The sequence below is a fragment of the Schistocerca serialis genome, chromosome 5, assembly GCF_023864345.2.
Source record: "Schistocerca serialis cubense isolate TAMUIC-IGC-003099 chromosome 5, iqSchSeri2.2, whole genome shotgun sequence".
Lineage (NCBI taxonomy): Eukaryota > Metazoa > Arthropoda > Insecta > Orthoptera > Acrididae > Schistocerca > Schistocerca serialis.
In genome coordinates, this window is record NC_064642.1 from 557,907,607 (window position 1) to 557,926,669 (window position 19,063).

Below are 19,063 nucleotides of genomic sequence, written 5' to 3' on the forward strand. Positions count from 1 at the left end.
AAGGGCCATGTATTCAGTGACTGAAAGAACTTAAATCGTATTTTAATAGAGAAAGGCAGCCACAACTTCTTTTGTCATCTATTATGACATTTGAGTGCTTGGCCAACAAGCCCCGTCACCTCCACCTTACTTTTATTGACTCCACATACCGGGTGATCAAAAAGCCAGTATAAATTTGAAAACTTAATAAACCACGGAAAAATGTGGATAGAGAGGTAAAAATTGACACACATGCTTGGAGTGACATGGGGTTTTATTAGAACTCAAAAAAAAGTATTGCTAGACGTGTGAAAGATCTCTTCCGCGCGTCGTTTGGTGATGATCGTGTGCTCAGCCGCCACTTTCGTCATGCTTGGCCTCCCAGGTCCCCAGACCTCAGTCCGTGCGATTATTGGCTTTGGGGTTACCTGAAGTCACAAGTGTATTGTGATCGACCGACATCTCTAGGGATGCTGAAAGACAACATCCGACGCACCATAACTCCGGACACGCTTTACAGTGCTGTTCACAACATTATTGCTCGACTGGAGCTATTGTTGAGGAATGATGGTGGACATATTGAGCATTTCCTGTAAAGAACATCATCTTTCCTTTGTCTTACTTTGTTATGCTAATTATTGCTATTCTGATCAGATGAAGCGCCATCTGTCGGACATTTTTTGAACTCTTGTATTTTTTTTGGTTCTAATAAAACCTCATGTCATTCCAAGCATGTGTGTCAATTTTTACCTCTCTATCTACATTATTCCGTGATTTATTCAGTTTTCAAATTTATACTGACTTTTTTATCACCCGTAGACTGAACATTGGTTGCCTTGGAGTCATATTCATACGAGTTTTTCATTAATTTTTGTTGTATTCTGTTGCTGGTTATTTTCTGTTGTTGTTGGACTCCACGATTTCTCTCATTCTGGTCAGCAGCCTTGCACTTGGTGCGGCAAGCTGTCATACATTATACAAGTCTTATGTTACGAGAACTTTGCTAAAATCTCACGACAGACATACAAATGAACAAGTATTAAGCCATATGGATATGTTGCTTTAATGATTACTTAACATACTAACGAAAGTGGAAAGTGTATTTTTAATAAAATTTATATTTTATTCATGTATGCACTTGCAAATAGCGTGCTGTGTTATTTTGCCTTGAGCGCCACCTGATGCTGGCCGAATAATTTCCCTTCTTCCCGGTGATTGTATCGCAGCCAGTATACACCTACACGTCGTGCGAACATGTACTATTTGACGATGTACATTATATTGACGTTTTAAAGTACTTGGTATGTATTACTCATATACATTTCTGTATTCGTAACCTTTTTATTGTGAGCACTACTCATTCTGTGACTTGCTGAAATAATGTGCATCCCATGGACATCTTCCCTTCTTGAGAAAAAGAATTTTACATCTCACGGTTTTCCTTTTAGTTTCATGACAGATCTGATGATGGCAGCTAGCCGAAACAAAAAAAATGGTTCAAATGGCTCTGAGCACTATGGGACTCAACTGCTGAGGTCATTAGTCCCCTAGAACTTAGAACCAGTTAAACCTAACTAACCTAAGGACATCACAAACATCCATGCCCGAGGCAGGATTCGAACCTGCGACCGTAGCGGTCTTGCGGTTCCAGACTGCAGCGCCTTTAACCGCACGGCCACTTCAGCCGGCTAGCCGAAACACATATTGAGAGTAAGAAATGATTTATGAACAAGACAGAAAAAAAAGTGTGTTAATTACATGGCATTGGGATCACAGAAACACCACTATGTATAAATAATGGGTCTACTGAAGAACGGGATACAACCCGTCGGCTTTCACCAGTGGCGCCATGGGTTACTTATAGACATTATGTGTCTACTTTCGAGCCATAAATAATAAATGGGTGGTCTGCTGTGGATAAGCGTCATCGTTGTACATTGAAAAGTGGGAATGCTGTTTTAAAGACAGTGCTAGATATTGCGTAAATTTTTTTTCGTATGCACCGATTTAAATTATTGGTTGTTTCCAATTCTTGGTGAGTTTGAGATAATTTGGACGAATAGCTTTTATTTTAGAAGAATTTTTAGTTTTTCGTTTTCGTTTGTGGGTATGGATTTATCTATTCCAATGTATATGGATGGCTTAAAGGAGGCTATGGGCGTAGACATGGTGGCAACCATTCGGTATTTACAAATGTCTGGGCTTGTTGCTGATTACGTTCGACATCGTGAGTGCGGCGAACATATGCGTCTGACAAGTGTGTCCGCTCGTCGTACTCACGGCTTATTCGTATGGCGCTGCAGCAAAGATCGGTTGTGGCGGTCCATTAGACGAGGAACTTGGTTCGAGAAATCTAATCTCGCCTTGAGGGATATCATAAAAATTACATACTGTTGGTGTTTGAGGTATGTGTGCATGAATGTCGTAGCTTATGGGGAATATATAAAGTATAGGGGGCCGTTGGCGGGGGGGGGGGGGGGGGGGGGGGGGGGGTTATAGTCGAAATCGATGAGTCGCATTTTGGCAAAAAGAATTACAACAGGGGGGAACCTGTGGTAGGATTATGGGTTAGTGGGGCTGCAGTTTCAGGTCCAGAATGTGACGACGTAGTTTTTAAAATAGTTTCCAATCGAACGAGGGAAGTATTGGTCACATTAATTGAAGATCATGTTGCAGAGGGTTCCGTAGTGATTTCCGATGGTTTTTCTTCATATAGGGATTTGGGGAATACCAGTTTTCAGCATCTTTTTGTTAATCACAATATTCAGTTCAGATCTTCATCAAATGGGGCTTATGCAAATAGTATAGAAGGTTATTGGTCAGCAATAAAATCTGTTGTACGGAGGGGGAAGCGACGGATTTCGAGTCACTTAGATGAATATTCATTGAGGCGTAGTGAACCCGATACATATTGCCCGTTTAAGTGTTTTCTTAAACACGTTGTACAAATGGATCTTCCAAAATTTGTTAGTTAATTTCAGATTGAGATGCGGGGTTGTGGGTGACTGTGTGTGTGTGTGTGTGTGTGTGTGTGTGTGTGTGTGCGTGTGTGTGTGTGTTTTCGTAATGTTGTGTTTCTACTTTATGTGGGTATGTTAATTTTGTTGATATTTTTCTATGTGAGCTTCGGTTTTTTGCGGAGGAATTTCCGTTTGGTAAGTTCAGTTTTCTTATTTTTTTGTTTTAGTGCATTTGTCTATTTTGACGTATTCCATTGTTGTATTACACCGTTACCTATGGGTTCGTCAGCTGCAGTACGTAATACAAATTTTGCAGCTGTTGTTCTTGTTCCCTTTCCCAGCACTAGTATCACTACGATTTTTTTGAGTCTATACTAGCACTGCTAAAGACGAAAACAGCGACACACGTAAAATTTGTATCCCGTTCTTCAGTTGACGTACAAAGGTCAATTGAAGTACGGGGTACTGGTACTAGCTAGACGAAAAGCGCGATATATGTAACATTGATGTGATTTACCTATATAGGTCAACTGAAGAGCAGGATACAAATGTTATGTATGGCGCTATTTTTCGCCATCCGTAGCACTAGTATCCTATTTTTCAGTTGACGTACATAGGTCAATTGAAGTACAGCATACACATGTTATAAATGAAGTTATTTCCCATTCGGTAGTACTAATATTCTATTTTTCAGTTGACCTATGTAGCTCATTAAAGAATGGGATGCAAATTTCACTGCTGCTGGTTTTCTTGTCGTCCCTAGCAGCACTATAACTTTCAATCGATACTATCAACGTCGAACGCAAAAAATTGTATTCCATACTGAAGTACGGGATACAAATTTTATGTGTGTCGTCTTCTTACTCCTTCGCGTAGTTCAAATGAGGTACAGGTTGCCAATGTAACGTACGTCGATTTCCTCGTTTTCTTTAGCAGTAGTATCCTGTTCTTCAGTTGACCTATATAGGGGATACAAATATTATGTATGAGGATCATTCCGCCGTCGGTAGTACTACTATGTGCGTAAGAACAGACTATTAGTGGTAGCGGAGGCGAAAGAAACAACACATGTAAAATTTGTATCCCGTACTTCAGTTGCCCTATATAGTTCAACTAAAGAATAGGATACTAATGCTAACTAAAACGAGGAAACCTATGTACGTTAATTTTTTATCTCCTACTACAGTTAACCTATACAGATCGACTGAAGTTCGAGATGTAACTCATATGTATGTCAACTGAGGTATTCAATGCTACCGCTGCTTCTATCCCTTCTTTTCTTCATTTTTTACAGATGTACTAGGACTCAAACAAGCGATATCCTTAACATTAAGGTCGAAACATTACTGGTAGTGATATATGTCAACCATCTGTTTTCTCTTCTGTAATGCTTTGTTTACGCACATTCCTCTCAAATGGCTCTGAGCACTATGGGACTCAACATCTGAGGTCATCAGTCCCCTAGAACTACTTAAACCTAACTAACCTAAGGACATCACACACATCCATGCCCGTGGCAGGATTCGAACCTGCGACCGCAGCGGTCGCGCGGTTACAGACTGTAGCGCCTACAACCGCTCGGCCACAGCGGCCGGCCACATTCCTCTCATCTGTTAAATCTGTGTAACAAATGATCTCTGGCAACCTATGACGTCGACGGGTTGTATCCCGTTCTTCAGCAGTCCCCAAATAACTCATTATGAGCGACTGTGAGAATGATTCTAAGTATGTGGCGTGTTCACTTACTTGGAGCGGAGTGGAGTTTGCCTTGTCTCAAAACGAAAACTAAACTGACGCGACAAAACTCATGGAATATCACTTAATATGGTGTTGGAGCTTCTTTCGCCCAGCGCAGTGCGGCAACACGACGTAATATTGACTCAACAAGTCGTTGGAAGTCTCCTGCAGAAATACTGAGCCATTCTGCCTCTATAGCAGTCCACAACTGCGAAAGTGTTGCCGTTGCAGGGGTTTGTGCAGGCACTGACCTCTCGATCAAGTCCCATAAATGTTCGATGGGATACATGTCGGGTGACCTGGTGGCCAAATCATTCGCTCGAACTGTCCAGAATGTTCTTCAAACCAGACGCGAATGAACCCCATAAGTGGCTGAAATGGTCTCCAAGTAGTCGAACATAACAATTTCCAGTCCGTTCAGTTGGAGCAGAGGACGCAATCCAATCCATGTAAACACAGACCACACCGTTACCGTGCCACAGTCAGTTTGCACAGTGCGTGGTTGAAAACTGGGGTCCATGGCTCCGTGGGATATGCGTCGCACTCGAACCCTACTATCAGCTCTTACCAACTGAAACCGGGGCTCAGCTGACCAGGCTACAGTTTCCCATTCGTGCAGGGTCCAACCGATACGGTCACGAGCCCTGGAGAGGCCCACAAGACGATGTCGTGCTGTTAGCAAAGGCACTCACTTCGGTCGTCTGCTGCTGTTGCCTATTAACACCAAATTTCGTCACGTTGTCCTAACGGTTACGTTCGTCTTACGTCCCACATTGATTTGTACGGTTATTTCAAGCGGTGTCGCTTCTCTGTAAGAACTGACAACAATACACAAACGCTGTTATTCTCGGTTGTTAAATGAAGGCTGTCGGCCACTGCGTTGTCCGTGATGACAGGTAATTCCTGAAATAAGGTTTTGTCGGCACACTCTTGATGTTATGGATCTCCGAATATTGAATTCTCGATCGATTTCCGAAACGAAATGTCCGATGCTCCAACTACCAGTCCGCGTTCAACGTCTGTTAATTCTCGTCGTGAGACCATAATCATGTTGGAAATCTTTCCACACGAATCACTTGAGTACAAATAACAGTTCACCCAATGCACTGCCCTTTTATAGCTTGTGTAAGCGGTAACACCGCTACCTATGTATGTACAAACCGCTATCACATGATCTTTGTTACTTCAGTGACGCCATTTATTCCATGCGCTTGTCAGATATATAATGCTTTAATATCTTAATAAAAGCTGTAGTGTAGGACATTACACAGGAACGTTAATGTGGATAATACACTACTGGCCATTAAAATTGCTACACCAAGAAGAAATGCAGGTGATGAACGGGTATTCATGGACAAATATATTATACTAGTACTGACATGTGATTACATTTTCACGCAATTTGGGTGCATATATTCTGAGAAATCAGTACCTAGAACAACCACCTCTGGCCGTAATAACGGCCTTGATACGCCTGGGCATTGAGTCAAACAGAGCTTGGATGGCGTGTACAGGTACAGTTGCCCATGCAGCTTCAACACGATACCACAGTTCATCAAGAGTAGTGACTGGCGTATTGTGACGAGCCAGTTGCTCGGCCACCATTGACCAGACGTTTTCAATTGGTGAGAGATCTGGAGAATGTGCTGGCCAGGCAGCAGTCGAACATTTTCTGTATCCAGAAAGGCCTGTACAGGACCTGCAACATGCGGTCGTGCATTCTCCCGCTGAAATGTAAGGTTTCGCAGGGATCGAATGAAGGGTAGAGCCACTGGTCGTAACACATCTGAAATATAACGTCCACTGATCAAAGTGCCGTCAATGCGAGCAAGAGGTGACCGAGACGTGTAACCAATGGCACCCCATACCATCACGCCGGGTGATACGCTAGTATGGCGATGACGAATACACGCTTCAAATGCGCGTTCACCGATATGTCGCCAAACACGGATGCGACCATCATGATGCTGTAAACAGAATCTGGATTCATCCGAAAAAATGCCGTTTTGCCATTCGTGCACCCAGGTTCGATGTCGAGTGCACCATCGCAGGCGCTCCTGTCTGTGATGCAGCGTCAAGAGTAACCGCAGCCGTGGTCTCCGAGCTGATAGTCCATGCTGCTGCAAACGTCGTCGAACTGTTCGTGCAGATGGTTGTCTTGTTAACGTCCCCACCTGTTGACTCAGGGATCGAGACGTGACTGCACGTTCCGTTACTGCCATGCGGATAAGATGCCTGTCATCTCGACTGCTAGTGATACGAGGCCGTTGGGATCCAGCACGGCTTTCCGTATTACCCTCCTGAACCCACCGATTCCATATTCTGCTAACAGTCATTGGATCTCGACCAACGTCGGAAACGTGATGGTACGCATTTCTCCTCCTTACACGAGGCATCACAACAACGTTTCACCGGGCAACACCGGTCAACTTCTGTTTGTGTATAAGAAATCGGTTGGAAACTTTCCTCATGTCAGCACGTCGTAGGTGTCGTCACCTGCACCAACCTTCTGTGAGTGCTCTGAAAAGCTAATCACTTGCTTATCACAGCATCTTCATCCTGTCGTTTAAATTTCGCGTCTGTAGCATGTCATCTTCGTGGTGTAGCAATTTTAATGGCCAGTAGTGTATTTTGTGAGAAGACAGTCACATATCGCTCTATGATATATGGTTATTTTTCTGCTTATTTCTTGGCTAACTAGAGGACAGTAGATAGCCTGCTAACTGTGGAAGAACGCTTTACATTTTCGCGTTAGAAACGAATGGGACCAAACGTCAATGCCACTGTCTGACTTGACCACAAGAGGTCATTCGCAGAGGCACTAGAGAACGGAAGTGGGTCCATAGGGCACTGCAGTTTGTGGAAGTCGGTTGCGGTTAAGCCTCTGCTCCGGACTGTGTCGGCAAACACGGTTTACTCCTCTGAAAGCAGTCTGCTGCTAAGCCGATCCACTGCACGTCCCTAGTGTCTAGCCGAGTGCGACAAATGCGCCTGCCTGTGCGCAGATCTAACAAGTAAACCTACCCACGGGATACACTTCGATTGCTGTAGGCTTTGAATATTTCGTTGTGTAGAACAAAATAAGAGATGCATATTTTTTCATACGTGCCCATATGGCAATTACTGGGGTAAAATACTTCCTTGAAAGAAAATTGAGTTTAATATTTCTGAATGAATGCCGTTGAGACAGTAAAGCTTAGTTTACACGACGACATTGGGTTGCGCCACTCGTTGTGTGGAATGAGTTGCACGCAAGTGGTTTCATATATGACTCTAGACACGGCGACACCAGTATACACGAAGTTTCGTCGCTTTGTGGGTCCCTGAGTTGTGTCTGAAATGAAAGTTTTGGCAGCTGCACGTCGCTGGAGTTTTGATGGAGTTAAAACTTGTTGCATGTAATCGCTACATAAGAAAAAAATAAGAAACGTCTTTCGATTCGTGACTGGATGAAGAAAAGACGTCAGCTCGGTTGCTCAGCGTCCTTACTGAAATAATTTGTAACGGAAGATCCAAGTAGTTCTTTTAATTATCTTAGAATGTCACCAGAACTGTTCACGTTTCTTCTAAATAGAGTTAATTATGTGATAAGGAATAAAGGTACTGTAATGCATGAAGCACTGTCGCCAGAACTGAAATTACATTTCATATTACAATCGAGAACACTCGGCATGCTATAAGATATGATTTTAGTTGGTGATGACACTATTTCATTAACACCAATAATTATTAACATTAACAGTAATAATTAGTAACATTAGCAACAATAGTTATTCGAAACATTAGCAACAATAGTTATTCGAAGCAGGCTGCATTAGGAAGAGAATAGTTTGCAAACTACTCTCTTGAAGATAGATCAGTACAGTGGCAATACTTCAAAATTCTAAGCCATGTGAATGGGGAGCACTGCAGCGACATTTTAAATAGATGAATATAGAATAAGGAATGTAGCTTCTCGAATTTGTCTAGCCTTCCCTCCTGTCAACAATATTCCTTAACAAAGAGTTGGCCAACTCGAACGATGGGGTTTCAGTCTTGTAGACGAGAGCATTGCCACAGCTAGAATTACACTTGCTTGTATTTTTCTTAATTCAGTTGTATATGTGCTCCTAACTCAATAAACTTTGTCCTGCTGCTCAGATATTGTCAAACCATCTAAGTTATGATCGCACATGACAGTCTCAGGAGCAGCAATATATTGCTTATTTTTGTAATCAGCTTCACTGAAATCCCACAAACACAAAGCATACATAACCAAAAAGCGAACATTATTCTCCGTTCCCCACTTCATATTTCAGTTTGTCTACACTCTACGAACACACATAACCTCAAAAGTAATGCAACTAGTGTCGCCAAAGTTGAAAACACGCCGAAAGTGTTTAGTTTCACCAAGGAGTTGCGCAAACGATCAGGGCGCATGCGCAGTGGCCGGTGGTGCAGTTGCCTGCAACCTAGTGTCATCGTGTAAACTAGATATTTTTTAAAAAATTCAAATAAAAATTGCACGGTATTTAAAGTATGTTACAATGTTGCAACAAGATTTGTCGAGAAAGCCATTTTTTTCGTAATCCCTCTCCCCACTACTTTGTTTCTCATTTCGACATTTGACTAACATAGGGCGTCCATTTCATTTTCACTGAAAAAGGGGACATTTAATATAAATTAGAGAAAAGTCAGGGACAATGAAGAAAAAAAAAGAGACATAAATATTGTATTGACTAAATTTAATAGACATACAAGTTTACAACGTGCACTCAGATGATCCCAAATCACTTTTTACAACTATTCTGCCACACTATCACCGTACTTTTCACTTTTATGTACTTTATCAAGAAGTGCATTTTCGTTTGAAATTGTATCACAAAAGTCAGTACACGATACACCATTAAAGTGTGTTTTGACAATGAGCAAGGCCCTCACTGTTTCAACTTTCATTCTGTTTTTTTCATCTGACCACAAAGAGTTCACCAACGAAGACACACGTTTCACAGCAGCATTTGACCCAGGAATTGCCAGAAAAAACTCCACCAAGTGAATCATGTTTTTCATGTTAATGTTTTTACTTTTGAAATAAGCAAATACGTTACACCACGTAGCACTAACACTTTCTTTGTCTCCTTCTTCACTTTTTATGAAGTTCTGTGCACATGACATGAAAATGGGGTACAATACTTTTAACAAAAACACAACAGTCCTGAATATCCTTCCTCTGTAGCTGCTCCTTTTCACTATTAACCCAGTCAGATGCCTTAAAAGGTGTGAGAAATGGTAAACACCATTCTTTAATATACTCAATGCAAGAGTCATAGAAGATGTCAGCATAAATATGAAATTGTTCTACAGTAATTTCACCCTCTTCTTCCAGCTTTCTTAGAGTCTCATGTACAAAGATTGTGAGAAATCTGTCAGATTTTCTACATTGTAATTTGCCCAATAATTTGTTTATTTCGTGATAAACTTCCACTATTGTGATTTCTTGTTTCTCAATACATTTAATTGTTGTGGAGAAAGGTTTTAGCTGGCTAACAAGAAAATGTAGAAGAACAATAGACAAAGGGTTATCAAAGAATTGTTTAAGGATAACAGGACACTTATCAAGGGAAATGAAATATGATTTCAAAGCAGGAAATATCTCTACAATTCTTTCCAATGCTGGTTGCAGAGATAGCCACCTTGTCTTGCTGTGCCCAAGTACAGTTTTGTATTCAGTTTCAGTAAACTTACAGAATGACTTCAGAGATTCAACCCTTACTGTATATATGTGTAAATGCTGGTAGATTTTGTTTACAATTAACTGGCAGTCGATGGGTAGGCAATCTGAGCCAGTTTGTAAGGAATTGTGCACCACATGTGCTGGACAGCCAACACCTACTATGTTATTCACTGTGTTCTGTTGCAGTTTATAGAACAAATTGTTTTTTCCTTTCCTCTTTTTACCACCAAAATTGGTGTTAGTATTGTCTGCAGAAACTGCAATCACTTTTCCCTCAAGATCATATTTCTTTAAAACCTCCAGCACATAATTCGGAAGTAAATCTAAATTAACCAATTCGAGCACTTTCACCGTGATGCCATTTTCAGCGTGAAAATACCTGATGAGGGAGGAAGCAACTTCAAATCCAGATGATTCGATGTATCAATCATTATAAAAATGAATCTAGCACTTTTCAGTTCATTTAAAACCTGCTTAGCTGCTTACAGAGCAATAACATTTGAAATGACTGCATTACATTTTGTGTGTCCACATGTGAATTTAGGATTGAAAAGTTTTTTAACAACTGCTGTAATACATCCCATTGACTTATGGTTATGCATTGCACTGTGGTAGCTTCTTGTGCTGCCAACTGCCTATCCATTTCTGTTACTGGTTTTAAGTTTACATAGTCACTCACGCATTAATTTGCTCTTTTCGTTTGATCACTCATGCGATGTTTCTTCGTCTTAATGTGATTCACAATGTCAGACCTACCACCATGACCAATAGCAAATTTTGATCTGCACAAAGTACATTCTACAGTTTCTCCACTACCAGTGATAAAAGAAACTGTAGAAATTACATTTCGTTTCGGCATATGAAACAGTGATTGCACAGTGCAAAACATAACAGTGTGGTGACGAAAGCCAGAGAGCAAGTATCAGTGGTGTAGAGTATCTCTGGACCGAAAGGACGGATTCACTGGATCGATTTAGAAGAGAAGAATCTTCGTTGTTACTCGTAACCTAAAGTGCGTTTAAAATTACTTGCGATTTTTGACAGTTTGGTACATGTTTGGGGTATGCTGAAAGTCATCACACGCTTCCTAGCGTAAATAATTGCGCAGTTAATAGCAAGTCAAACAACCAGTAGCGTAAAATACTCTAACCAAGCGGAATCATAAAAAAACGGGACATTTGAGCGTCCCCAAAAAAACTTTCGGGACAGCGGGACAATTTGGTAAAAAACGGGACTGTCCAGGGAAAAACGAGACGAATGGACACCCTGGACTAACAGCGAAACATAAAGTATCGTTAATGCCAAATTCAGTCGCATGTGATGAAGTGGTATTCCAAAGATGCACTCATCTACAAGCGAGGAATATCTCTTTATCACACACAGTACGCACCATGCTGTGCTGTTTAGGCAGTGCACTTTCGCATACTCAAATAAAACACTTTAACAATTTTCTACTACTGCGATGAGATATGACTTTCGTTTCAGTTTTAAAAACAATTTCGGTATGTTAGCTGCATTTCATACGCAACAGTGTATCACCTAACCTGAACAAAAAGAACAGAAGCCACAACCACATTTTCATTGCAAATCCTTCAAATTTTATGTGATTGCCAACTTAAACATTAAGTATCACAATAGCTATGAGCAATGTCGGAAAAACTGTCATTTCATCGTCAAACCGTGTAAGATAAGAAAAAAAACATAGTTGTGTGCCAGTTAGTTTCCTCAGAATCGAATGAGTAGTAGTAGTAGTAATAGTAGTAGTTTATTCATCCAGAGAAAATTTACATTGCATGGATTTCGTCAAAAAATACATATATATGTATACACACATATAGGGTGAACAATACTATACAAAATACAGATGTGCATAGTAGACTACATAACATCACACCACATTGAAATAGCATGTACAACTTTGATTATTTACATTGATGTATGAGAAAGACTTTTTACATGGAATACACAGTTGATATTTAGATATAACACATAAAATTCTAGCACTTTTGTACATATTATTTATTTAGATCATAGCAACAGTCAGATAAAAATTACTATTGGCACAGAGTACATAAATATAATTGTTTAGTATGAAGCTATTCCAGGTATTCTTTTACACTATAATAGCAGTTGGTCATTAAAAATTTGAATACTGCTTCTTTAAATGAAGACAATTTTTTTATTTCTTTTATCTTTACCGGTAGTTTGTTATACAATCTGCTTCCTTGTATGTTTGTTTGTTTCTGCGCCAAAGCCTTGTTAACTCTTTTTATATGAATGTCATTGCACTTTCTTGTGTTGTAAGTATGTAGATCCAAGTTGGATTGGAAATTGTTAATATTTCGTTTTACATTAATTACGCTTTTCTGTATATAGAGGCATGGTAGGGGTAGAATATTCAGCTGTTTAAATAATTGCTTTGAAGGAGTTAGCCTTGAACTGTTTGTAATTATTCTAACAGCTCGTTTTCGTAGAGTGAAGGTGGTTTTGAGATTTTTCTTACTATGGCCCCAGAAGATGAGGCCATAGGTAATAGCAGAATGTATATAAGCAAAGTAAACAGCTCTGCTACATTCCCTACTACATACAAAGCTAATAACGCGTAAAGCAAAGCAAGCAGAGCATAACTTATGCGAGAGATACAGGATATGGGATTTCCAGTCTAAATTTTCATCTATATGTACACCTAAGAACTTTGTGGTAGCAACTCTCACAATTTCTTTATTTTGTATTCTGAGATCTAGATCAGAGTGTGACTTTGCTTTCCTGTAATGGATATAATTAGTTTTAGAGATATTTATGGTTAATTTGTTCACTTCAAACCAATTTTGCAAATATTCTATAACTCTGTTTGCAGATGTTGGCAATACCTAGTTTATGTCAGTTACTACAATGTTTGTGTCATCCGCAAACAAGGTTATATGAGTACCATTTACTGGAATCTTGGTATCATTTATGTAAAGAAGAAATAGGAGAAGTCCTAGAACACTCCCCTGCGGTACCCCTATTGGCACAGTCTGAATATCCGATCTGTAAACAATACTTTGGTTTTTACTGTTTGTTGTTGCAATTTCTACTACCTGTTTCCTATTATGGAGATATGACTGAAACCACTTTTTAGCTACTCCTCGTATACCGACATATTCTAATTTGTCTAGCAGGATATCATGTTGGACAGTATCGAATGCCTTTGAGAGGTCCAAATTTATTCCTATTGTACTGTTGTTCTTATCTAGCCCCATTACAATATTTTCAATGAATGTACTCATTCCTTTGCGAAAGCCGTGTTGGTTTACAGACAATAGATTGAATTTCTCAAGGTAATTTGTAATTCTGTTTTTCATGACTGTCTCTATTACTTTTGAAAATACCGATAATAAAGCTATTGGTCTATAGTTTCCCACTTCATGTAAATTGCCCTTTTTATACAATGGTTTCACTTTTGCAATTTTTAATCGTTGTGGAAAGACACCTTCTGAAAATGATATGTTTATGATGTGTGAGAGTGGGTCTGATATGACACTAGCACATCTCATCATGACTGAGCAAGGTATCTCATCAATCCCTGAGGACATTTTATTCTTCATTGTTTTTATTATTCGATTGTGGATTGTCTTGGCTTTTTTGATCACCTTCCTGTAAATTTTCTTGTATGTCTTAACATAATCTGTGAAGTGTTCATCTTTGTTATCTTTTTTGAGTTGACTGATATGTTTTAGTGTTTGACTAGATACTCTAATAGCAGGTGTTATCCAATGGCTTGTGTTCCTAGGCATGACATTGATCTTTGTGAGCTTTTTTGGGAAACACATCTCAAATAGGGACATGAATGTAGTAGAGAACGCATTGAAAGATTCCTCGGTTGTTGTTTGTGCAAAGACATCTTCCCAGGTTTCATTAGCTAACAACTGGATGAAAGTATTTACTTTTTCTGTATAGAAGTGCCTTTTGTATCCCCACTTATAATTTACTGCCTTGGGGATAGAGTAATTTATGTATGTTAATAGTGTATTGTGAGCCGAAAGACCTAAGTTTACGTTTAGTGGCTCAGTGTTACCATTCTCCATATTTGAGAAAATATTGTCTAAAAGAGAAGATGACAGTTCTGTTATTCTGGTGGCATCTGTAAAGAGTGGTTTCATGTGGAAGCTGCTGAGTATACTCAAAAGCTGTCTTTTTTCATCACTTTCAATTAACAGGTTAATATTAAAATCTCCACATAAAAATAATTTCACTTCATTACTATAAAAAGTGTTTAATGCTGCTTCTATTTTTTTGAAGAATATGTTTTTGTCACCCAGTGGAGATCTATACACTGTAATGACAACTAGTTTTTCACTCTTCTCCTCAGTTTTTAACTCTATGGCACATGATTCAAAATGTTTTTCTATATTTAGATGGTCCAATTCTGTTTTCACTTTGAACTGCAGTCCTACTCTAGAGTAAATGCATACCCCACCATTTTTAAAAACACTTTGGCAATAATGCGTTGCTAAATTAAACTTGCTTATATTTATGAGACTTAATTCACTAGCCTTGCACCAGTATTCAGATAAACAAATGCAAGAGACATCAGCAAGATTATTTAAAGCTACTTCTAGATCTAGTACTTTGTTTCTGAGGCACTGAATATTCTGACACATTATCCTGACTGTTTTGCGAGTATTTTTTCTTTTGTCATTACCTGGTAATGTGCTGCTTTTTCCATAGTAGTTGTGACTTATCTGCAAATTTTCTTGCTGATTTGTCACAATCTTTTCCATTTCTTTGTCTGAGGCCATAAAAAATCCTTATTTAATGATGATGTACCTTGTCTTTGACTCCTCCTTAGGCAGTGTTGTGTTGCTGCAACTGTTGTTGATGGTTTTGTTGCTGTTGCTACTGTTGTTGTTGGTTCAGTTGCTGCTGCTGCTGTTGCTGCTGATGCTTCTGTGGCCGGAGGTGGTGGTGGTGGTAGTGGTAGTGGATGTGGTGGTGGTGCTGACAGGTTTCTTCGTGCTGTTGCTGCCTTTGATTCTTTTATTGGCACTGTTTCTGTTAGTGGTGGATCTGTTGTTGTAGTATCTGTTGGTTTTGCCCTGTAATTGCTGATGCCTGTGGTTTCCTTCCTCTTTTCTGCCAGTGACTGTAGTGGAACTGCTACAGTTGTTGACGCCATTTCTGCTTCTGTTGCTTGTGCTGCTGCTGTTATTGGTCTTGTTGCTTGAGCTGGTTCAGATGTTGCTGGTTTTGCTGGTGCTGCAGTTGTTACTGAATTTGATCGTGATGCTGTAGCAATTTGTGGTTCTGCAGCTGCTTTAGTTGTTGTCTCCAAGACAGATTCACTTCCTCCATGGTTGCTTCCAGTAATGTATTGGTAGTTCATTACAATGGCTGGTACTGACTCATAGATACTTTGTTTTTTATATGGTTCTAACGTTTCGTAAATTGCTTTGCACAGAGATGACTTGCCTCTTCTATTCAGGTGCACGCCATGTTTTGTAAAGCTGCATCTGTCCAGGAAATCGATTGATAGAAATCTTATGTTTGGGTACACTTTACACGCTGTTTGTATCTGTTTATTTGCTTCCTTAATTTCGGCGTTCACACATGAAGCAGATATGAGGTCATACCTATGTGGTATACCAATAACAGTTACTTTTTGGTTTTCTATCGAACTGAGGGCACTTTTGAGACTGATAATAGCGTTAGCTAACTCGTTACAATACACGTCATTTGCTCCTCCAATTAATACAACATGACGATTTTTGTTGTCTTGTTTGTCTAGTAAAACGTCCCTAATAATTTCCCGCATTGATGCTCCTGGTTTCACAAGACTGCATACTTTCAGATCGTAATGGTTTCGTAGTACTTCCGCCAGTCCGCGTCCGTGGCTATCTGAGTAGATATTTAACTCAGTGAGATTTCGTGAAGATTTATTATTTATTCTTGGAGACAAATATTTCACTTGGGCACAGATTTTCGCTTCGCTGGTATGCATTTTCTGTTGAAATTCATCGATCTCTGCGTGTTTTCTATGTGAGGCCTGTCTTTGTAGTTCATTGGTTAATGAACTTATTATTATTTTTGCTTCTTGCAGTTCGCTTTTATATTTTAATATATCAGGCTGTTATTATTTTTGCTTCTTGCAGTTCGCTTTTATATTTTAATATATCAGGCTGTAGATCGTCTTGTGTTAAGGCCTCATATTTACGTTTTAAAATGCCGATCTCAGTTAGCAACGTTGCAATCACTTCACTTTCGCATTCTGCACTGATTAATTTTTTTTCAATGTCGTCTACATAACATTCCCGACAAGGCCAGAATTTTTGTTTCGGATTAGCACTTGCACTCTGTAATGGTGTAAAGTTTTGCATTTAACACACATAATACCTTTCGCCGCTCGCTTGTTGCAGTAGCATTTGTCCGAGTATACACGATAATGTTCACCACGAGGTTGACCGGAAGACGATGTGGACGTTATACTCGCGATTGCGTTAAGGAAATTTGTCGATTTTCCCATCCTTTCTTCTGATATTTTTACAATCATATGGCGTGTAACACATTTCTCTTCACTGTAAATGTTTTGTTTTTTACATTTTGCACACTTTTTACCACTGTTTTTGTTCACATTTGCGGAGCTAACACATACTATATCTTCACTTTCCGCCATCTCGAGAAGTATGATATATTGGACAAACGCGCAAAACCGGAATAAGTGGTTTTTAATTTTTTAAATGAAAACTAGAATCTCCATCGAAAAATTAATTCTAGCAGTTGATGTCGTTTTGACTTATTAACATACAGTATTTGTTATAGCAAAAAAGTCGGAAACGCATTTTTCTCGCGTACTTATCTGAGCTGCGCACTTAACACAGAACAACCGTATCGCATCGCTTCGCGTTGGATTGCTCGCCTACTCGCGCGGTTCTGCGCTGCACCGGTTTCAGTCAGGTTGCTCACCTATGACATGGTAAACGCCTCTGTATGTGAAATTATTGTTTCGCTTTCACGACAACTTCAGGCTGTTCATTAGATCTTAAGCTTTGCTTTGAGACGATAGGCAGTGTAATAAACCATAAGATAACCTTAAACTGAGCAACGTGTTCATCGGGAAGTTCAGTAGTTCCGTGCAGCCAATGAACAATGGCAGCTGAATGAAAGATACAAAACCCAGTCTACTTCCTGCTACCTCTCCTTCATGACCACTAAGTGGGCTAATTGACCAGAGGCCAATACATTTTCCTCACTACTGCCTGATATATCATCTAAACCAAGAACACTGATGTGCTCCTGTAATTTTCTTAATTGACCGAGCAACTGATCAATATATCAAGCCTGTTCGGACTCGGCTACCCTCTGGTTCATTGCCCTCAACTCCCATACCTGGATGGCATGTGATCATGTGCTTCCTCCATTACTTCCCCCTTGACCTTAGCCAGCACTACCAAGTGCAGCCCCAGTCAAATTAATTTACATAACAGGCCATCACATATAATGAACTGCAGTGTGTCATGTACAGCTTGTAGTCGGCATCAGTGGCTTGCATTGCCTGCCACTCGAAAAGGCTGTGACCCAGTGCCTGTAATGCTGCTGCCTTCCTATACAAACTGTTTGGGTTACTGTACTTCTTTCTTGGCTTATGCAACACTTCATGATCTATCTCACTCAGCCTCAATGCCCATGCTGTTAGCCTATTAGAGAGGTTCTTCAAACCCAGCAACCATTTGAGAGCTGCACAATCAGTTACTATTTTGAATTTTTTTTCTACACAAGTAGCTTTCAAAATATGTACTTCCATACATCAAGCTGAGCATTTCCTACTCTGTTGTGGAATAGTTCTTGTCCACCTTATTGAGTTGTCCTGAAGGGAAAGTCACAGGATGTTCTTCACCATTCACTACCTGATACAAAGCACACCATAACACCTAACTGGATCTGTTACAATGTAGCATAAATTTTTTTCGACTGTCTGGGAAACTCCAAACCAGACTCAATGACAAAGCTTTCTTCAGTTACTTGAATAAGGCTTGACTAGTATTTTTTTGGCATCTGTCTGCACCTACTGCTTGTTAATCATATGCCCCAAGGCAAAATGATGCTTCCCTTTGCTCAGCATGAGATGTGCAGCCCACAGCCTTTGAAAAACATCTCTCTACTGTTACATATGTTCTTCCATATCCTTCAAAAGCTCAATATACAATCAAGATACACCAAACATTGCCAAGTTTTCAACCCACATAGTACTTCATCCAACAACCACTGAAATGTTGCTGGTGCGTTCTTTAATCTGAGTCGTTTACTTTAATATTGATAATGACTGCAAGGAAATGAGAATTCTGTCTTTGATCAGTCCTCCAGAACTGCCTCTAACTGATGATACCACTCCTTAAATACATGGCACAGAAATACCAGCAACATCCCAAGTTATCAATGGTATTTGTGATATTGGGTATAGGGTACTCACCAATTACCACCTTACTATTAAGATGGCTGTAGTCACAGCAAAACCTATATTTCTTGGCTCTGTCTGTTGACTTTTTGGGCACGACCACAATTGTGGCCTCCTCTGTTACTCCATCAGCTAACTATTGGCTAATAAAATCCTCCATAAATGGTTGTAAATGCTGGGGTATATGACATGGTTTTCAATATACTGATGCCTCATTTCCCATGGGAGTTCAGTGTTACAGAC

At 39.8% G+C, this 19,063-nt stretch overlaps 1 protein-coding gene across 1 annotated transcript in view; it reads right to left on the reverse strand.

Annotated features, from left to right (window-relative positions):
- Window positions 1–15,754, reverse strand: part of LOC126482076 (uncharacterized) — a 100,141-nt gene extending 84,387 nt beyond the window's left edge. Inside the window, exon 1 of the mRNA XM_050106052.1 lies at window positions 15,326–15,754. Coding sequence (XP_049962009.1) covers window positions 15,326–15,754 — 429 coding nt within the window. The remainder of the gene's footprint in view (window positions 1–15,325) is intronic.
- Between the last annotated feature and the right edge of the window lie 3,309 nt (window positions 15,755–19,063).